General features: G+C 37.1%; 1 protein-coding gene across 2 annotated transcripts in view; it reads right to left on the bottom strand.

Moving 5' to 3' along the window:
* Positions 1-22,068, bottom strand: part of ESRRG (estrogen related receptor gamma) — a 435,178-nt gene that overhangs the window by 197,047 nt on the left and 216,063 nt on the right. Inside the window, exon 1 of one of the 2 annotated variants that reach the window (XM_057544241.1) lies at positions 15,360-15,848. The exons of the other annotated variant lie outside the window; for it this stretch is intronic. Coding sequence (XP_057400224.1) covers positions 15,360-15,415 — 56 coding nt within the window. The 5' untranslated portion in view covers positions 15,416-15,848. Of the gene's footprint in view, positions 1-15,359; positions 15,849-22,068 lie in introns of those variants that run through there. 2 annotated transcript variants of the gene reach the window in all.

Here is a 22,068-nt window from a genome sequence, read left to right as displayed (position 1 = left end):
ACACAAACCTTCTAGAGTTCAGATACATCCCCCTTCCTTTTCCTATGACCTCGGAAATATCTTTTCTTACCTGATCTTTTAAAGCATTTTCCCCCTTTCACTTCCAGTCTAAGAAACAAACCACACACAAGTCATTTAGAGCATTTTAAGATGTAATGGCAACTTTCGGGATCAAATCTTCAAAGGCTTCACAAGGAAGCAGGCAGGACCAGACTTGACTGCTCTAAGACCCCCAATCACACTTTTGCAATATTTAGGATCTAAATGTACCATTTCTAATTGTGTTCTTGGGGGCTAACTTCCTGTCAGCTCTAGAAGGCCCAAATCAGAAAATCAGAAAATCAGAATGGAAGCTCCAACTTGCTTAAGTTTTATGTAAAACCTCTGCTACCTAAATTCCTGAAATCATTTTCTGAAGATTGACCCAAGTATAAATTGAAAACTTAAGTATATAAAGTCCCATTTTAGAGTGTTTTTTTAATGCACTCAAGATCATTTTATATTTTTATCATTTATTTCAGGATCTTCGTGCCCAGGACAGGGCCTGCACATAGTCAAATATTTTGCAATGAATGATCAAGAAAATGCAGTTTAATGCACTAAATATTGATTACTTTAATGATTTAAAAAATTGCAAAGGAATGCATGTAATCATTTTGATGCAACGTGAGAAGTTACTATAAGTAATCAATTGGATGCCAGAGAGTTGGTTATAAAAAATTCACTTCAAAAATCAATTTTAAATTGGTATCTTCTAAACTCAATTTCATTAACTCTCATTAAGCTATTTGCCCACAACCTAATTAATGTACATAACCAAAGGTACTTAATAATACTAAACAGAAGGGACTGGACATTTCTTAGAAACACATGAAAAGGCAAATGGTAATAAATTAACATTTAAAGATAGTAACTGTAAAATTAAATATAATATTTAGCATTTATATATTTTATAATGATGTAGATGTGTGTTCAGATTGCCACAGTTAAACTGGCAGGCAAGATTACTTCTAAAATAAAAGTAGTAGCAAAGTCTCAGCTAAAAAATAACCGCCATTTAAAAAATTAAAGAAGAGTAAGTATAAGCAAAGGGTGAAGGAATGAGTGGGTAATTACAGTTTAAGCCCTGGATATAAAAGACAATACGGTAATGTATGGTATAAGATGCTGCTGAAAATGAATGATAATTAAAATTTTGATTTCTGACATTGCAAAATTATTCTTTTAGAAAGTCTATATAATATTCTCAAACAGATCCACCTTATATAAATATCTATATTTGAACATACTTTTGGAGTATCAGAAATTAGTGTCATACTATTATATACATATGCAAAAAACATTTGCTTTTCCTGTGTTTAAAGAAGAGTCAGTACCTGTGTGTGTCTGTATTTGTATGTATGTGTGTGTGTGTGTGTGTGTAATACAATTTCTGTAACTGATTTAATTGTTATTTCCTTTATTTCAGATGCCTTTCTGGATGTGACTATCTTAAAGTTGCAAAATGCAAGTTAGTCTAAACCTAATAGAGAAAACATAGATATCTAAATTTTAGCCTGATATACAGTATATACTAGAATTAGCATAATTTAAAGAAAAACATATTTATAGGTGACCTTTCTCTTTCCTAAACGAAATATCGACAAAGTGATTCAAATGCCATAAATTCAATGCAATGCCCAACTGGTTAAACTCATGCAGTCCCCTATGTTAACTATGATCTTTTTTTTGCCAGCTTTCTTGCCACTATGTAGGTAGTGCTGACTGAAAAAAAAAAAAAAAAAATTGGGGGTGTTGTGGTTATGATCTCTAATGAAATTACTTATTTTATTTATTTGTGGTTTACCTACCTAGGTGAAAGTATACATTGAGTCACATAATTAAACACAAAAAATATCTTAGAATAAACCAACCAACAATATTCTTAAGAGGTGGGAAACACAGCACCCTGAATGACTATCGACTTTAAATTTGAAGTCAAGACAGTATGTTTGCAAAATTCACCTGTAATCCTGGTTCAAGATTTCCCCAGACCACTTTTGCTCTGCTCTGAAAGTCTGAGAAGAAGTGTCGACATAAGTTTTGCATTTACAGTTTAAAAACAGAGAGAGAGAGAGAGAGAGAGAGAGAGAGTGAGAGAGAGAATGAGCACAGATCCCTAGCACGCCTCCTGGGCACCTAAACAGAAGTATTTGCATAGCCCTTGAACACTGTTTAGCAAACAAAGAGTGGACAGGACCAGAGTGGCTTCTATCTTCCAGTCCTGCCGTCCTTTTTCAAAGCAAGGCAGGGGTTCTGTTTTTAGTCCACACTCTGGTTCAGCGTTAATCCTGTTTTATGTTGTTCACACCTGCCGCTGACTAGCAGCCTGCTGATGGGTCGGGGCTCACGCTGCTCAGACAAATCCCACTAAACTGAGAAGCCGGACAAAAGCTACTGGACAGAGCTGGAAACAAAGCCTGATCAGAGTCGTGAATACAGGAGAAGCAGACCCCACCAAAATCTCTCCTCTCATTTGCAGACAAGCCTCCGATGTCCCAAATTTCCCACCCAACAGTAAATGCAACCAACTGGTCTTTTTTGAAAGCCTGAACCCCATTGGCTTATTTATATTCCTTGGCTTTTTATGTCTTTTGGTAAAATGAATGCCAATACAGTAAAAAAAAAAAAAAAAAAGAAAGAAAGAAAGAAAAAGGAAAAAGGATTGCTAGAGTCAGATGTGCATGCTAGCCACTCTTTGTGTCCTTACCAAAAGAATCTGTATGTGAAACAAACCTCATTATTAATTTAAAATATCCTATAGCTCACCTCTCTAGTCATAGAATTCTACATCCAAAATGAACAGAGATAGAAAATATATATTCTGCCATCAGTGGCCACCGGGTGACCAAGACAGTGACTTGTATGCTAAGACGGCTCTGCTCCCTCCCCATCCTGCACTGCATGTGCCTAATAGCACACATCAAAAGGAATGAATTCTTTTTTGATCTTAGTACCCGCGATAAATCAAATTCAGTGACACAGACAGGGGGGAAATGCACCACTAAGGGAAAACTCCAAGACTGACAGTGGGACCAGTCAGAGGCATTCGCTCCATCAAGTTCCAGTAAACGATACCCACCCTCCCTCTCTCGGAAACAAGATGTAAGCTGTCATATGCTTACCCAGAGCGAGAAAAACTTACCCGGTCCTGATGCGACCCTAAGTCAAGATGAACTTTCTGCTGACATTGCCAGCGGTGGCCCCGGAGCCCCTCCCTCCCACCTAAAGAGTCAATTTCCTTCCTTTCTGGGAGCCGGGTTCTTCCCGCTGGTGGGCACCGAGAGCTCCTACTGGCCAGCACAGGGTGGCTCCAAGAGGAGCTGCACATCTGGGGGGTCAAATGAAGACTCTGGGATCATTTTACTACATCTCCTGAAGCACCTTTCCTGCCTGCACACAGCCAATAAAGCATCAAGGGCTCCACTGCCGACACTCGGGGAGCTGCACATCTGCCTAACCCACAACGGTGCATAAATTTAATGGAGCACAGTTTTAATACTTCTCTGGGGGGGGGGGGGGGGAAGCACGCAAAGCGCTAACTAGCCAACTAACGTTCTGTTAATGGATGGATGTGGGGATGCCATAGTTGAGGTGTTGGCATCTTCTTCCCAAATCGCTTTCCAACTATTTACCCTGAGCAACGTGCTGTTTTGGAGGGTCAGTCCTCGCGAAGCCTGACTCACTTGCATGTGCCGTACTCTTCCTCGGCAGGTGAGAAATTTACAGGGCTGCTCAGAAGCAGCTTGGCTACCACAGGTGAGAAGCCACATAAACGCACACTTTTCCAGTGTGCGTGAGACTGTGTTCTTGGGAACTCTCTACTGGCGTTAGAGAAAAGAGTCGTCGTCAAAAAATGATACTGTAATATACTTGCTATGATTGCAGACAGAATTCATGTGTCTTTCATGATCGGACACAGCCCATCCTAAAATTAAAAATATAGTTTTTGCTTTCGATTTGTTTATGGGATATGGACAGTATAGGAATAAATTCAATTACTATGTGGAATCACACAAAATTGCTGATATTTGACCATTCCTTGACCTAGAAAAATGGTCATTTCATGTGGCTCAGCCTAATTTAATTAGAATACTAGTATCTCACTTTCATGCAAAAAAGCCTGAAGTTTTGTCGGGGAATTTCGTAACTCCAAACTTGACTTTCCTCCTCATGTTCCCTCAGAAAGCCACCTCAGATTCATTTTGGGTTTTTTTCAAACCCACTATCAAAATGAGAAAATTTATTGAAGTATATTTCAAGACTTGAACCTGTTAAGATTTGGGGTACACAAGCCCTAGCTGTCAAAATTTCACTGAAAATCAAGCTTTGCACGTTAGACCATCCACTCATTCAATGGAGTGTTCGCTCTAAGGCTTGCCTTTTTGAGAAGCAACTTGGTAATCCCATATAACAAAAGAGTAAATGCTTCATCCCACGGACCAAGACTACACACTGATGGAATAGGATGGAAGATCTCATCCTTGAGGTCCTTCGCTAAAGGACTTGAATCATGGATGATCTTTTCTTCCCCCAGCGACTTTGTAAGTTTGCTCAGGACAGAAAGATTTCAGTGTATCAGCAGCAGTAGCAGCTCTCAGATCAGAGGATATTTAATGTTTTGCATGTAGTATTGGCGATGGGATGAATACCCTCCGATAAGACGGGGAAAAAAGGAGCCTCGGCTGTGCAATTGATCAAGGTGTGCTACCTGCCGCGGCCTCCCAGTGCAGCTCCTAAGTTTGCCCACTTCTGAAGAAAGTGAAGACCACCTTAGTTGGAGGATAGTGCTTTCCTCGGGCAGGAATTTTCATTTCAGTTTGAATCTTAAACCATTACATTGCCAGTGATGCATTTTTATGTTGACAATTGACATCTTCGTAAAAGAATGAAACCTTCTGAGCGACGGCTCAAAAGCATGAAGGTTGCCTGCAGTAAGTACTTAAATTATTTTACATCTAAATGGAGCCCAGTTGTTTTGAGTTAAAATTTAATAAACCTTAAATGGATGACCTTTTTTGCACAGAAAGGCCCAGAGTTGCAAAAACGAACTTTCCAATGAAATATAGTTTAAGGAACTAGTGCTGAACAAAGGGCTAGTTAAAGCTGAATGCTTTGTCAATTTATCAGCTTGTGAACATTCTGTTCCTGGATTCCCCACCGCTGCTGGATGTATAGAACGGTGGTGCCTTGCTTAATCGAATACTATTGATTCGAGTGTGTCATAGTGATCTCATGGAGACTAATCAATAGTAATCCAAAATCAATCAATCTGCTCTTGCACTATCATTTATCAAATCTGAATACACCAAATTATTTGTAGGCATCAAATTACAAAGAAGAGAAAAGGGGAAAGCCAGGGAAAGTTCATGGTTTATACTGAAGCGCAAAACCAGTAACTCTCTTTTTTAAGGGGAGGTGCTTTAAAATGGACAACTATTTGGCCAAATGCATTTATCTTCTCATTAACCTATCCTAAATTTATACTGAATCTCATTCCATTTCTGGGGAAAAAAAGTAAGATTTCTTGTATAGGAGTTGGCTGCTTCAGCACAAGTGATAGAAACGTAAAGATGCCCCAACTTACATAGTAGGTCACACCAGCATTTTCCAAGTCTGATAAGCTAAGTTTCAAATGCCTGTCACCCATCTGCTGGTAAACAAGGAGACTCGATTGGCACAGGACATAACTGCATCTTCGAATATCAGAAATGATGGTTAATGGAATTGGAGTGGAAAAAGAAATACTTAATTTCTCCAGAGAACGTACACATAGATGCACCTGCTTATCAGAGAAGCTGCTGTTGATGCTGAGGGTTCCTTTATCAACAGATTCACCTGTAATTTCGTCCAGGTAATAAATCCTTCTATTCATTATAGCACACTCAAAAGCACCCCTACTATTTAACTTGAAGGAAAAAAGGCACAGAGTGTCTAGAACATTTACTTTCGCTAATGTAAAAGTGTTGGCATTTTACTTCATTCCCGATAAGCTGGTGCTAGTAGAAGTGATTATCCTTTTCTTATTCAAAGCCTATCAGCATTTCGAAAAGCTCTCTCCATCTTATCAGGTGTATGAACAGCACAGTTACTGAAAACAGTTTCTACGGCTCCTCTCTCTTTCTGCCAAGCTATCTGATAAACCCCCAACTAACTAACTGTATTTACACACAATCAAACAGAAGTTGTATCTTCCGCGCGCTGTGGCCAGATTCCAGTTTGCCATAGGTTTTTCTGCTGTGACATTAACTTAACAAAAATGTCAGTAGCAGTACCCCAAACTGACAACAATCAAGAAAACACTATAAAAGCACTCAACTAGAATGCACGACAAACAGAGACGAAAGAAAAACAAATACGAAAAGTTGAAGGCAATCTCTTTGGAATTCGGGGTGGGTTGGGGGAATAAAGCGTACTGTGTATGCAAATCGGCATGAATATCATGCACTTACCTTTCACTAAAGTAAATGATCCTTTAGCAAAACAGATGAATAGAAAAACAGCAATTTTAAAAGAAAACGCTGCTGGGATGGAGGGGGTTCAGGAAAGTTTTTAAGAACTGAACGGGCACTTCCTCATATTTCAGGTTATTTCAGTGTGGGGCAGAGAGGTTCTATAACGTAAGCAAAGTAAGACAACAGACAGTATCATCGAACTTACCCCATACACTGAAGACAAGACAGAAAGCAAGGCTGTAACATATGGTGACCACATTCTCAGGATAGATTTTCCAATCATTAAAACCCTCATAAATGCTCTAGACATTAAAGTTTTGTTCACTATAAGGAAATTAAAAAATACAAAAATACAATTTGAGTGTTCAACCTCATCATTTTTCTCATTCTTCAGACTTAACCCACTGAACAGTTCCATATAAAGGTATGAAAAAAGAATCACCCTCCAGACTAACATAAGTGGATGATCTGCTCTCCATTTCTATCTGGTACAAAATGCTTACCCTAGTTCATGGTTCATACAAATTGAGAGACATCCCTAATCGTTTCTGGGTAGCTCTTTGGAGCATGAAAGACAACAGTGATATTTCTCGAACATAAGAGAAATATGAACTTTACTTCAACAACTGAATAATAAATTCCTGACCCTAGGAAAGAATCTCTGCTTGGGCTTCTGTGCATAAATTGCACATTTGTTCCTCACCTCCCTTTGCTGAATGGCTAAGAGAGAACAGAAAACGGCAGCCACACGCTCCCACCTGAGCCCAACTCCTGATTCTGTCTAGACTCCAAGAACAGAATGAGCCTTTCCTTAGATGAGGAGGGCAATAAGATGAATTAGCCAAGTGTGCAGTTCAGTACAATTCAGCTGATGGTTGCCTTTCCATCTGTGACACTATGATCCCATGACTGATGAGGCAGGTCTCATTTAAGTCTGTGGATAAAAGGGATGCTTCTGTCATTTCATAGGACCCAGAACCAACTGTATACAATCACTTTCTCATATACATCTTTCCCCTTCTTTGGCCATGAATAGTTGGTTATGGGTATGATATTCTTCCTCAAAATATCTGATCTGTTTTAATAGATTAATGGCTGTGAAGAAAGCATTGTTAGAGTATTCTTTCATTTATGGAAAAATGAATACAATTTAACATGGCCATCTTACGTTTTTGGAGAAGTGAAAGTACTACAATAATTTGGAATTATGGAGGGCAAAGGGCCATTGATTGAACAACCTCACATTTGAATTTTTCTCTTAAGTACCTTAGTCTCTATAATTTTTTATATGACTCACTATTTTTGCTCACTCTGAACATAATTTTAGATATTCTTTTCAAAGCAAAAGAAATTCTTATAAGTATGAACTGTAACAACATTTTAGCTGCCTTGAAAAGGACACCTTTTCAAACATTTTTACTCATATTGTATTAAAAAGAAAGTAAATGTTATTTATTTAACGAGTCCTTTGTTTAAATTCTCAAAAGCATTTTCAATGAGTCAAATCTTCCTAGAGCAGATGAAAAAGGAATTATCACATACAAAGATACCATCCTGATCATGGAAGAGAAAAAAAGAATTCAGTATGCTTCTGCCTATTTTCTGTGCCTAAGTTCTTGATTTACTTTTTTAAATTTCATTTTTTTTTTTTTTTTGCCTATTGAATAAGCCAGATAAAAAGAAAGAACAAGATTTTTTTTTTTTCTTTCTCAGAAAATGTATGCAAAGTGCAACAAAGAAGAAATGTCCCTTGTTTCCAGCGGACTGGCAAGGCTGCTGCTTCAGACTCTCCACTTGTTAAAGTCTTTATATACATCACACATAAGAGCAACCGAGGCTCCCCACTTCAGACTTTTTAAAAAAGTAAATCCCATTATTATCCCATTACTTCCAAGACCGTAAAAAGATGTGAACAAGCTTCAGTTATACTCTTTTTTTTTTTTTTAACAAAACTCATTATCGTCTACGCTTTCTGTATTCCCACAGTTAGAGTTTTAAAGAGAAGTAAGCAAACACGCTGGTTTTCATTGCACTTCTACTAGCCATCAATCTCTAATACAATATGAGAATTTATTGGGTAGCTTCCCTTTTATTTAGTACCATCTTAAGCAGCTGTTTGCGGAGGTGTACGAGGAAGCAAAGTTAAATTGATATGTCTGTGATATGCCTGACAGCCCTTAGTATGGCTAATATTAATTTGTTTTCTTTGGCTAGGTAACTGCTGCCAAAGCATATTATACATAATGTGTACTTCCAATCAAAATGATGAAAAGTATATATGCAATTTTGTTTCACTCAAAGCAAGAGGAGAAGGCACAGAGGAATGTATATGACAGAGACTGCCTTTGATAATCAAAATATAAATTTGCTTCCAAGTTCATTTTTTACAATGTAATCTGATCTTAGGTAGGCTCTCCATGAGTTGAACACTTTAAACAACTCTTTTAATAGATTTTAAATGCCAAAAGCCAGGGTTTTTATTTATTATATTGTGTGAAAGAATTCCATGTAGCCAGAGGCTGCATTTCTAATGGCTAGTGTTGCATGCTATGTATTAATATTCAAATGCACATATAGATCTATGCCAGTATATTGAAATGGACTTTAATTGGTCCGTGAGAAGCCAATTTATTTAAAACTGTACTTTTTCTTTTATTGCTTTGCCTTAGTGAGTTATCTTCCAAATATACATGCATTGCCATCAATTAAAATGGCAAAATATTTGAAAAATCAAAACATAAAAAGCAAGTTCCCTTCAAACATTCAAAAAATTTTTTTGAAAATTAAAAGGGGGGATGCAATAGTACACATACACAGCACACACACAATCTAAACCTTCTCAATCTGATGGTTTTGTATAATTGATTAGAAAATACATTTGGAAAATACTGAGAAATAGTGTCCAAATCAGAGAAAAAGAAACATCTGGCACTTCTGTAAAGAAAAACATAGAGAGGAAGGATGTGTTTGTTATGATTGAACGGAAATTATTCTTATTAGCTATGTTTCCCAGACTTCGAAAGTAGAAGTCTAAAATGAACTTGAAACAAGAATAAGATGCCAGGTAAATCCTTCAAAAGGCAAAAGGCTGTCACTTGACACCCTCAGATAATAAAGGAGCTAACTTTCAGCAGACGGATTGGCATAAAGAAACAGCAGGATTTTTTTAAAAACGAGAAACATTAAAATTGCTAAAGTACTCTACAAACAAATAAAGGTAGGAAATGAATCTAGGACTTTAAACAAAATATGAATTAGAACAAGAATTTGAATAGAAAGAGCATTTGGATAAGTGGTTTCTCTCAACACTCATTCAGATTCACTGAGCAAAATCACAGACCTTTAAACTTACCTCATAGAATAAAATTCAGAAATTCAGAAATCTATGATGTACTTTATATGGATATAATACTTATTAATTTTCTTTATGTGTTTTTAGCAAAAACAAAAAGAAAATGACATTTACGTAGTGAGGATAAGTGAAATTTATATTTTGCATTTATTTAAAAGCTATCATGTTTACATTTAGATATATTTGTCAGGCCCAACTGTATAAGAAAACAGTGTAGCCAAGAGCTAATTCAAAACTGTTTCTTGGATATGGGCCCAAACCATTAAATTATGTATTTAGTACTAGTGGCTTATTTCCTATTTTACAAATTATTTATGATTTCTAGATACTGAATTTTAAAATGATAATAATTAACAATTTATAAAATCAGAAACAAATTAATGTATTAGGTGACCTGTTACCTGTCTGTTACATAGTAGTTAAACCAATTTAGTTGAAAATCAGACTTGGTAAATACCTGAAATACTAATTCCAGGTTAAAATTATGCATGGCAAATTTAACTGGACACTAACTGATTAGAAAAATACTTGAGATCTACTTTATTATATAAATATACATGATCACTCTCACAGCATACCTATATTCTACATACATCTCTTCCCATGTATATATATGTATTTCACATGCATACTATATATGCACACAAAGGCACACACGTGTGTGTGGTATATTCTGACTGCTTTGGATTTTAAAGTAGCGTATGTGTATCTTTATTTATAATGGTATAGACCATGGGCATCCGTATACACATGGCTATGAAAACAATAATCAACAGCAAAACACACAAAATGCAGTAAGAAAAAATGTCAAGCGGCAGAGATGCTGGATGTCATCCCTGGGCTATCAAATACACACATAAGTATGATTGGAGAAAGAGAACCTAAATATTTCACTGTCAGAGAATGTAGAAAACAGCAATTCATTTCTATCTCATGTGCTTTAGGACAATGACAATTTAATACAAGGCCAGTGGATGTAAAAGAGATAAAAACTGAACAAACTGGGCCAGGGTAATCAAAGATTTTCTCCAGAGAGCTGACTAGGGCCGGAGCTCATATGCACTTATACCAGATCAACACTGTATTGTTTCTTTCTTCCATGAATTTGCTAGGAAGCAAAATTCAGAGCATAGCTTATCTGCTGCAATGACTTAAAAGTTCTAGTGAGATGCTGTCCTCTTATTTCAAAATGCTTGATAGGTGATTCTCAAAAGTTTATTTGATATTAATTGGTGTCATAGAAATCACGGCTATCAATTGCCACTTGTATGACAAAGTATCGACCATAAGCACAGATTTTAATTTATTTTTTGAAATAATATAAGCAAAACATTGAGTGCTGAAGAGCACTTTAGAAGTCAAACAAAGAAATACTTTGTTTAGTCACTAGGCTAAAACAAATGTTGAGGAATTTTTCACAAGTGATACAGACTTGAGGTTCGGCATTATGCCTACCTTCCCAAAGAACGGCCTCTTCTTTGTCTGCAGTTCTTGCAAGAGTGAGGTATTGTGAAAATATTGTTAAACCAACTCATAGAGAAGTTACCTGCCCCCTTTGATGAATAGCACCACGGACCTAAAATTAATTGCAAAAGTATGGCCCCGGCTAATGAGATGGTCCTTATCTTTTTTCAGCACAAGAAGCACAAGTATATTTCTGCTGGCTCGATATTTTACAAAAATGCCTAAAGTATTCTTAACTCAGTAGAAATCTGATTAAAAGACTTCAAAGGCACAAAATAACATAAATTCTAAGATCTGGAAAATTTGAAGTTAAAACTAATTTCCTGCATTATTTTCCTTTTAAACCTTTATTTTCTTTTTTGCTTTGAAAAGAAGAACAGCAAAAAAATCTTTTCTCTGGCTTCTATTAGCATTTTTTTTAAAGCTGAATTACAATACCATTTCTTATAAGGTGGCCAATATACATCCCAGGTCAGATTAAATCAAATAAATATATCAAAGGCCATCAATTTAGAATTAAAAAAAAGAAAAAAGAACAATGATACCGTATTGGGGGGAAAACGCTGGAAAAATGATCATCCATGCAAGAGAATTAATGGATATTCACAAGGGCTTTGCTAATAACATGGGTTAATTACCGCTGCAACACACTAGGCTCAGTAAATAAAGCAGCAGTGCCATAAACACATGAAGATGAGAAACCCATCTCTATAAGAACCAGCCAACATCATCACCCTTGCCTCTGACCAGGAAATGGGAAGCTGTTTTCCAGCCCTTTCTGTAAAAGGAGGATTTCTAAACTTACCACCCAATCTGTACAGGGTAATACATAAATACACTGACACAAAGGGCTAGTGAAGCATGGGGGTGCCCAGCACTTACTCACCACTCCCATCCAACATTGATTCCATTAACTCAGAACACTTGTTTTGCTTACTCCAAGGAGAAAAATCATATGTTACATAATGCACACTGTCTGGCTATTTTGACTATATATAGTTTGGGATATGTACAGTAGTTATTTAATTTTTAGAGAAATAGAATTAATCTGTTCACTTTAGTGATGTGATGGGCAAGGTTACGAGACTCTACAGCTTAGGAACACTCACCCCTAAGTGCAGCTGGTTGTCACTTCCAGCAATTCACAAAGAAATCATCTGAAAACCCCTACCTTTAAGGCTGCAGGTGTTTTCAACAGATTTACAGAGAAGAAACAGGAAGGAAAAGTAATATGAGCTCCAAGTCTGGAGTTTAAGGATTCCTTCTTAGAAAAATAAACTTAAAGACTCTGTTCATAGTTCTCAAAGAAAATCACATCTAAAGTGATGTAGGCAAGCTCCCATCTTTTTAAAAAAATTGCATCCACTCTGGTTTAGGCTTTTTGTCGTTGTTGTCATTGCATACATTTTTCCTTCCTGCCTATTTTTAGCCCATGTATTTTGACATAATAGTATTACTTTTGGATAGTTGTATTTCAATTTACTTTTAGCTTTTAGCAGGGAGAGATGAGGCAGAGAAAAGAAGCAAAACCCTGAAAAAGAAAGAGCAAACCTTACAAAATAAAACTTGCATAGCTCCAAACAGGAATCTTAAAACACAAATCTGTTTAATTTTGGATGTCTGGCTTTCCATGATCAGGCTGAAATTTACTGAACTGTTCCCTCCTCGCCTTGCCTGTTTTGGAGTGTTTCAATTGCCTTTCCTTCTTCCAGCAGCTGTGACAACTGTTAAAACAGTCAGTAAAATTAAGTCCGCTCTATAATCCTGTAGTCAATGTTACATTTTAATCAGAGGTTGAAAGGGAAGCATGTGACGAGCACACTCATTTAGAATGATTAGACTGACACATATGTCAAAATGAGCAGATATACTATTTTCATGTATTTATGCTATCAGTTATTACTGCTATTAAATGTGAAACAAGCTTTCAAGTATTATTCTCTTTAATGTGCTAGCACATTTCCTAAAATAAAAAATACATAGTTAGAGGTTAACATTTTAGGCTCTCCTAATGGTGGTCAATAAATTGCACGAATCTTTTTAACAGCTTCCAAAGCAGAAATTGTCCAATATTCTCCTCTGAAACTGCATAACTCTGGTTTCATTTCAATGTATACTCACACGTGATGGGGTTTAACCCAGCACATTTACTATGAATATTAATAGCATGTATAAATTCTGTGGTTTATTAATTGAGACAGAGAGGCAGATGCGTTACTAAGCATGAGATCTTTCTGTCTGTCCGGTGAACCACGTAACCATCAGAACTGCATCCAAACAATAAATCTGTATTTTTTAAAGATGACTTTTAATTGAGCCAAAAAGAAAGCTAGTTTGAATCTTGCGCCAAAGCCAAAAGGACATGTGTCCTGATTTCATTTAAATGCGTCTGCTTTAAGAGGCTTATCTAAACTAATTATTCAAATTAGCTATAAGAAGTTAAATTCAAGGAAACTACAAAGAAGCCTGGGGGTGGGGGTGGGGGGGTTAAAGTTTGTTTTGTTTATTTATTTATGAGAGAAAGTTCCGAATTGGGTGAGCTTGGATAATGCATTCTTCCTGACATGAAGACATATGAAATTCTCCAGTGGGACAGCCTCCGGCGCGCTCACCTTCAAACTTCACTTGAGTGGGCAGTCCTACCTTTGTTTATTTTTCATTTTTATTTCCAAACAATTTAAGGTTGTTTCTTCCTTGGAGTGTTTTCTACTGACGCAAGCACTGCCTTCCAACCTTTCAGTTCTTCCTAAATCCATCCCTCGGCTAATATCCCTTGCGTGAGTGTGTATGTGTGCAAGCATGCACACATACACGCGCACACACACTCACACTCACACGCACGAGGAGCCACTGAGACTGCAAGTCACTTTTCATCTCTTGCTTAATTACAAACCAAGGCAATATGCAGTCACTAAGGACCGCTAGTGGACATCTACCTATAATGCACGACCTTCTCCTCTGGAGAGTTTTATATTTTCTTCACAGTCTATAGAGAGAAACGTTTGCCAAGAGCACTCTTTTCAGAATTATAACAGTTGGTATTACTGTAACGGGAAAGCAAAGCCATACAACTGACTCAACAGAAAGAGGAACCAGTGACAGCTCCCGTGATAAACTAATATTTCAACGGTGGGTTGAAATTAAGTTTATGACCCACTCATTTACACAAGAATGCCTAATTTACTCCTTTTACCCCCTACTCACATGTCCCCCACCTCGAGCGATCCAAATATGTATATTTCCATGTGCATAAAGATAATAATAAGTACCAATTAAACTGCATCTAAGGACAAAAGTACTTTTCTGCATTTTCTGGACACGATACATGAAACAAATCCACAGTCTCAGCATTGTCTATTCAAGGGGAAATTTAGAAAGTCACTACTGCTTCTTCTTTAGTTTTTTTTTTCCTCCCCTTAAATATTTATAATGTGTGAAAATCTCATGTTACTTAATGGACTGATTTGTCAGTTAAGTGCTGACTTAATGCTAACCATGCAAATAACATTATTCTAGCCCCCAGATTGCACAGGGCTAGTTTTTAAATTGTTCTCTGAAGGAGAATTAGTAAATGTGCAATTCTGCCTCTAACTCTGCGCGGTAAGAAATGACAGGGAGCTGAAAATATCTGTCAAACTGCAAATACATAAGAGGCACTCAATAGTATAAATCAGTTTGAATCCTGTATTTTAAAATATTTTTCCTTGGGAAAATGGGTCCTAGTAAAAGATGCATTTTAACAGTTCACTAAGCATTTGTGCCAAGTGCCTATTCTTAGCACCTGAATAAGAAGTGACTGTCACCCAGCTGTTTTACTGACAGTCACTGAGCTTTGCCTCAAAGGTAACATTGTAGTCAGAGAACAATTCTCGACTTACTGAATTAGGAGATCACCCTCAACACAAAAGGCACAAGACAGACACAAACAAGCGCTCGTGCGCACGACATACCCAGGGCATTACCTGAATCCGTGCGCCAAGATCCATTCCGTTCACCCCACACTCTCACCCCCAGGACGAGTTTTAAAAAGGAAAGAAAAAGGTACCTACTCTTCCTCGTAGTGCAGGGAAAAAGATTCAGGAAGGCAAAGTTCTACCGAATCCATGTGCGACCGGCAACCATTATTTGCGCACCCCCGCTATAAATCAAAGTTTCCTTGACAGAGCAGAGCGCAATTAACACAAATGTTCTCCTGGTGACAAGCCTATAGGCACAGCCAGTTGGGACCAGAGCTCTCACACTCTCCTAATCAAGGACTTAAAGCCCCGATTGGAGCTTATTAATATGAAGTAGAGCTTAACATATGCAGTCCCACCGGCCCAGGCGCGCAGCCGATTGGGGGGTCTCCGCCCAATCAGGACGGAGGCGACTGGAGGCTGCGAGGAGCCGCGGAGCCGGGCAGGTACTGAGGGTGCAGAGACGCGAAGGGGCTGGGAACGGAGCGGGAGAGAAAAAGAGAGCGAGGACCAGAGACCGAAACGCTGCCCGTAGATACTGGGCTCTGCCTTTTCTTTCTTTCTTTTTCTTTTCTTTTTTTTCTTATATTTTTTTCTCCCTCCCTCCCCACCCCGCTCCGGGAAGCGAGAAAAGAAACCTAACTAATTTAACCCTCTAGGCACTAGAGGGATGTGTGTTGGGTTTCTCACCTAAGATCTCTTTTGCCTCGCACAGAAGAACTCACGCAGACTCTCAGTTAATTTGGGAAACGATTCTGCGGAAGGTAGAGAATGAAGTTTGTCCTGCCGTAGTCTGTGTTTTATTCCACGGGAGGGGGGCTCCTTCTTATTTAGTGCTGTACTTTCTCATGGATCCGTCATCATGTCGTTGCCTGTTTCCCTAATCTCTACTGGGCATTAAAAAAAAAAAAAAAAATCCAAGACATGCTTTCTAAATTGTTCGGGCATGTGAAGTGGGATCGTCATCTTTGAGGTGGAATGCAGTTTTACACAACTACAGAAGAGGAAAGCGTGCCTCAATGCAATTTGCGAGAGTGGCTATGTAAATTCTATGTGTAAACATTTCTTTACCTGCTTCTATCTCTCTACCTATAGATATACAATGCATAGCTTTTCAAAACAAAGGTAAACAACTGCAGAACAAATTGGCTGCTCCAGTTTCAGGGGTGGGACACTGAGGGCCGTAGGGTAAGTAGTACATCGAAACCATCTCAATGCATTTTGACAAAATAAAGACTGCTTTTTTTTTTTTTTTTGGTGGGGAGAACATTACTAAGTGGTGCACTAAAAGTGTTCTTAATCATATACTTATTTCAAGGCAAGCTTCCAAACTGGGAGACATATACAAGTATATATGATTTTTACCCAAAACGTCAGCTTTCAAATAAAATGCAGTTTATATAATTATAACATATAACACACGCTGTTACATATAACACACGCTGAATGCTTTAAAAAATCAACCCAGAAACATTTTGTAAATCATCACACAGTCTGGTCATTATAAGGGCTAGTTTCAAACAGAAGTGCTTTTTAAAGAAAAGAGAATATAAGAGAAGGGTCTTTTTTCTCCAACAGTGTATAAGCCTGTTTTTAGTTTCCATATAACAAAGAATTTTCTTAAGTCCTATTTTTAAATACAGGATTTTTTATACTAGCAAATGTACAATGGAATAGCTACCAGCTATTTATAGCAAAGAGATAACTGCTACCTTATGACCCGAAATTTTGATATAATTCAGCTCTACTGCATATTAGTCCTACATGATATAAATAGTATAATCTTTGAGATCAAAATAAATTAGTTGAGATATCCAATCTGTGTTAAATTTACTAGATCAGAACTCAACTCAGTCTTTCAGCCTCTCAAATGTTCTAGGCCTTTAAAAAACAAAACACTAAACTAGAACAGCCACATTAACATTCAGAATATAAAAATGACAGATATGATTTGGTCCCCCCAACAGAAGAAAGCAATTTCCCTGCCATGTATTTAGCCATATCTAAGATATGGGCCTGATGCCTTTTATTTGTGGTCTAAATGCATACAAGTTTCTAGTGGAGAACTCACATAGCAAAAACTGTGCCTAAGAACACTGTACAAAAGCAGGTAGTAAAAGCTTAATTACCAGTAGCATTATGCTGTCTATATTGTTAAATGTGAACTCAGCAATTAAGATGTAAATTTGGTTGTGAGCAGTGAATTAAAAGAGCTTTGAGATGTAGAAAATCCAAGCATTCTGCAGACACCTCGGAAGGAAAAAAGAGATTTGTCTATTCAATTGAAAATGAGACATGTAATCATTCTATAATTTAAAAAAAATAAATAAAAAGGCATTTGAAAAAGAAGCATGATTTTTCTAAAATACAATAAAAGAAGTAGGGAAATATTGCTTCACAAAGACAGAAAAACATCTTTGGTTCAAAGATTCCTACCTTGATTTGTGAATAAACTAAAATTCTCAGGGCAATTAATAAATCTATATACAGCAAATAAAAGTTTCATTCTTATTTTGTCCAGGGACATTAAAAAAAATAAAAATTATTGAATGTACTCAATGGATCTTAATGTACTCAGCACATTCAGATCTTGTACCTGTGCAGAATACTGTACTCTATTCAGTTTCTTTCCATTATCATCCTGTGACAGAACCTGCTTATTACTCCTTTGAAATGGCCTTTTAAAGACAAGATTTGTAGTCAGTTATTTACCGATGGACGTTAAGTCACCACGTTTCATGAGAGTTATCTTTTATTTCCTAGAATTTTCTTATTTCTCGTAGGGTACTTATTTGACCCATTATGAACCATTTGACTGTGTTGGTATCTACTTTTAAACATATTTAGACTCATATTCATGTGTAAGTCTTTTTTCTGTGCTCACAGAGATCCATGTACAAACATACACAGTGTGATCCCCACAGATCTTTCGCTAACCGTATTTCATCTATGCAAGGTGCAGTGTCCATTGAACTAGCTGCTTTCTGAATGACCAAAAGTGCACTAGGTTTGTAGAGCTGGTTTATTTTCCCTCGGGATCAATGTGTCACCTCTACAAGTCAAGGACCTAAGATTACACCTACTGTCTTGAATCCAGTTTAACCAATTTAAACTAATATCTACTGCACTAAACTTGTGAGACAGCTTCCAGAATATTTTATAAACACACAGCATAGTCATCTCAAGAATCTTCCCTAGTCACAGAGCTTTTTTCACCTTGAAGGAGGAAAGAGTGGATAATCACAGGAAATAAACACACCATGTGCAATATTGAGCATAAGCCTTTAAGAATCTCAACTACAAAGGATTTGGGGGGAAAAAAAAAAAAGCGAAACAAGTGAACAGATAAACAGCCTAGAATAAACACTTTTGCCCACCAGTCTATACACTTCACAATCTTACCACAAGGAGTCTACCCAAAGCAGGACAAATGGAACCAAACAAAAGGATCCCTATGAGTGTTTCACAAAGAATATTAACAAATTAGTTAATATCAGCCTATTAGGCATCAGGCCCAGGGTCCACACGCATAGTTTCAATCTCTTCTCCTTTAAACAATGCAGCTTAATACCCAAACAACTTCATTCTCAGGCCCCAATGAAAGCACAGACACCAAGCAGAAAATATCCTTCATTTCCATTTGAAAGAATGAAATGGCAACAAACAAAACTCAAGTGGAAACAAAAGGTAAATTCCTGTTGTCTATACCAGACGTTTTACTGTATTTGAGTCCGGAACCATTTCCTAAAACATTCTAACAGTGAATTCTTATGCTGCTAGAAGGGAATGAGAATGCTTAGTCCTGCTATCACTGCATGCTAATAGCTATTTTTAGTCCCCATCTTCCTTTTCTGAAAATTAACAAGACTCATCTGTATGAAAATGTTTATAGCTGCCACACTATTTCTGCAGCAAATCTTGATTTTATACTGCACATTTGCCATTTGTTAAATATTGCAAACTAAACAAGGCATCACAAATCTAGATTTTCAAATTGCCTTGTAATCTACTTTTGCGTATCTTTTCAAGACCATAAAACCTTTGAAAAGCTATTTAACTTTTGGAACCATCTTCCCTGCTGCCTGTGATATATCGTGTATAGTATAATAGACTATACTACAAAAAGCAAACCTAGACTTTTACAAACTACTATCTTTAACTCCAAAAGAAAACCCACAAGGAACATCCCTGGAAAAAAAACACTGAAGGACAAGCAGAGGCCTGGACCCCAGGTTCCCCTCTGCCCCCTCATGAGCTGTGTGCCTCTGTGTCACTAGTTTCCTCATCTGTGCTTTGGGATTTTTCTTTTTATGCTATAAACCTGCTTAAGAAGACACCTTCCCACTGGGAACATAAAGACATCTTTCGAAGTCAGTATGACTACTTTATATCACCACCAAACCTCTATCAATTCATCAAACCTCATTTTCTGTTGCCTTTCATTTCTAGGGCACAGGCTTTGATATTTAAATTATTGTCTCCATTGGCAAGAAGCAATCATTTCTACTGAAAGTGATCGCTTCCACAGAAACACTAATAAAAACCTTTCCTTTTGACAAACCTCTTGTCCTATAAATCCATCCCATTCCCAAATTACTGAGTCTATGTAAAAAAAGCCCATTCTCTGGGGAGCGATTACCTCACCTCCATAATACACCAAACTCTTTTCCCAGTGTGTTTGTGAAAGTGAGGTGGGGCGGGGGGGAAGAATCAAAGGAAGACAGAGAAGCTAATAGAGGCAATTCGGTTTCTGTTTAATTAATTCAGGATTACTTCATTTTCATTTTGTCAAGCTAATCATATACATGGTAAAATGTCAGTAAAAATTAAAGTATAAACTACAGTAGCTCCAACGGGAAAACTGACTCTAGTTATGTTGTATTTCCAACATATTTACCCTGATAAAATACCAACTGCATTTTTTCGTATCCTACAAGCTTTCTATAATCTGCATGGCATGTATATCCAGAGCAATAGTTAACATTTTGAGATTACACGTTAATAAATGAGTTGCAGTTATATTCTTTCCTGAATGTTAAGCACCATGAGCTAAATGCAGAAAACATTCAAGGTCAATGTCCCGTTTTAGACCTTTTCAGGCAGCTGTAATATTATGATAATCAAGCTTAAAATATTCCTATAGAAAGAGTAAATTAGCCTTTTCACTTGAAAGATGATTATGATAAACAATAAACCTAAGAGAGGACGAAATCCCTATTTTTAAAAGCCATAAATTGTTGACTCAATCATGTGTGTGATCGTGTTGTCCAAAATAAAGGGTAGCTTAACTCTGAGAGGAAGGCAGGGGGAGGGATGGAGAGAGAACAGGAGCAGAAGTGGAACAAATATGACAGATTTCAGAGTAAGCAATACTTGCTTTGATGCTAGTAAAGCGATCAAATTATCCATCTTAATCACTCCATTCAATGCATATTTGAAGCTAAAAAATGGATCTATCCATGACACATCAAAAAAGCACAAAAGTATTTTTTTCCTGATGTATTTGAACAACAACACTGTTTGAAACTTCTCTTTTCATTATTTGCTTCCATGAAACTTTTTGTCCATATTTTCCAAGGACCAGCAATTTTTTTTAAAAAAAGTGAGATATTCAGCATCTGGTGTCCATATAAAGAGGCTTAAAGAGGTGATTATGCTTTTTTTGGATCTTAGAACTCTCTGACACACTTCTGAGGTTCTTTTTCATAAATGAATACATTTGATAAAAATCTGCTTCCCCCAGCAAATGCGAATGAATTAGGGGTGTGTGTGTTTGTCATGCCTGGCAGAAGTCAGGTGACTGGAAAGCCTCTGGCCAGGTGGTAATGACCTACTCTGGAGTCATGCCTTGGCTTCAGATTCCAACTATGAGGGATAAGGCTTTGGACTTAAGAGTCACATCACCCACCTAAGTCTCAGTTTCTTCAGCTACTGAATGGGAGGAACAATAACAGCACCTTGTAAAATCATTATGGGGATTGAATGAGTTAAACCAATTTAGCACAGTATCCAGTCCTAGTTGGGGGGACCAAATGACTCAGTGGGCCAAGGACATTCTGGCTTGGGCCAGTTTTCCTAGCTTAAACATTTACAGTACTCACTCCCTACACTTTCAAAAGTTCAGGGAACTCTGCTCAATATTCTGTAACAACCTAAATGGGAAAAGAATTTGAAAAAGAATAGATACATGTATATGTATAACTGAATCACTTTGCTGTATACCTGAAACTAACACAACATTGTTATTCAACTATGCTCCAATAAAAAATTAAAATTTATAAAGAAATACCCAGCACCCAGCCAATAAATAAATCAATAAATAAATTTCTATCAAAAAAGAAGTGGCTCAGTTTAGAGTATACATTTTACTGTCATCCTACACACAGTAAGCCCTCCGTAAATGTTAACCATATTATTTTTAAATCTCACTAAATGCAAAAAGAGATAGAAGAGACTGACATTGACAATTCATTTGGCCTTCATCTTTGACTAGTTCAAGGTACTTAATAGAGAAAAGAAAATGAAGTGCAAATATTCCTCCAGTGACACTATCAATAACTTTTGCCATAAAATGATATGAACTGCTTGCTATAATACTGCCACATATATATTGTTTCGATGTAATAAGTGGGAAAAATTAAGGTTGCCCCTTAAAGCTACCATCACGTTTTGGTCCTGAATATGAGGAAGACAGACTTGAAAAGTTAAGTCATTCTGCCGACTCGCCAAAGCATTCAGTTGTACATTGTTTACCAGCAAGAAGGGGAGAGAGAAATTGCTCCTACTCCTTTTCTCTTCCTTT

The sequence above is a fragment of the Balaenoptera acutorostrata genome, chromosome 1 (genome assembly GCF_949987535.1).
Source record: "Balaenoptera acutorostrata chromosome 1, mBalAcu1.1, whole genome shotgun sequence".
In the NCBI taxonomy this organism is placed as follows: domain Eukaryota; kingdom Metazoa; phylum Chordata; class Mammalia; order Artiodactyla; family Balaenopteridae; genus Balaenoptera; species Balaenoptera acutorostrata.
This window is presented reverse-complemented; position numbering and strand designations above follow the sequence as displayed.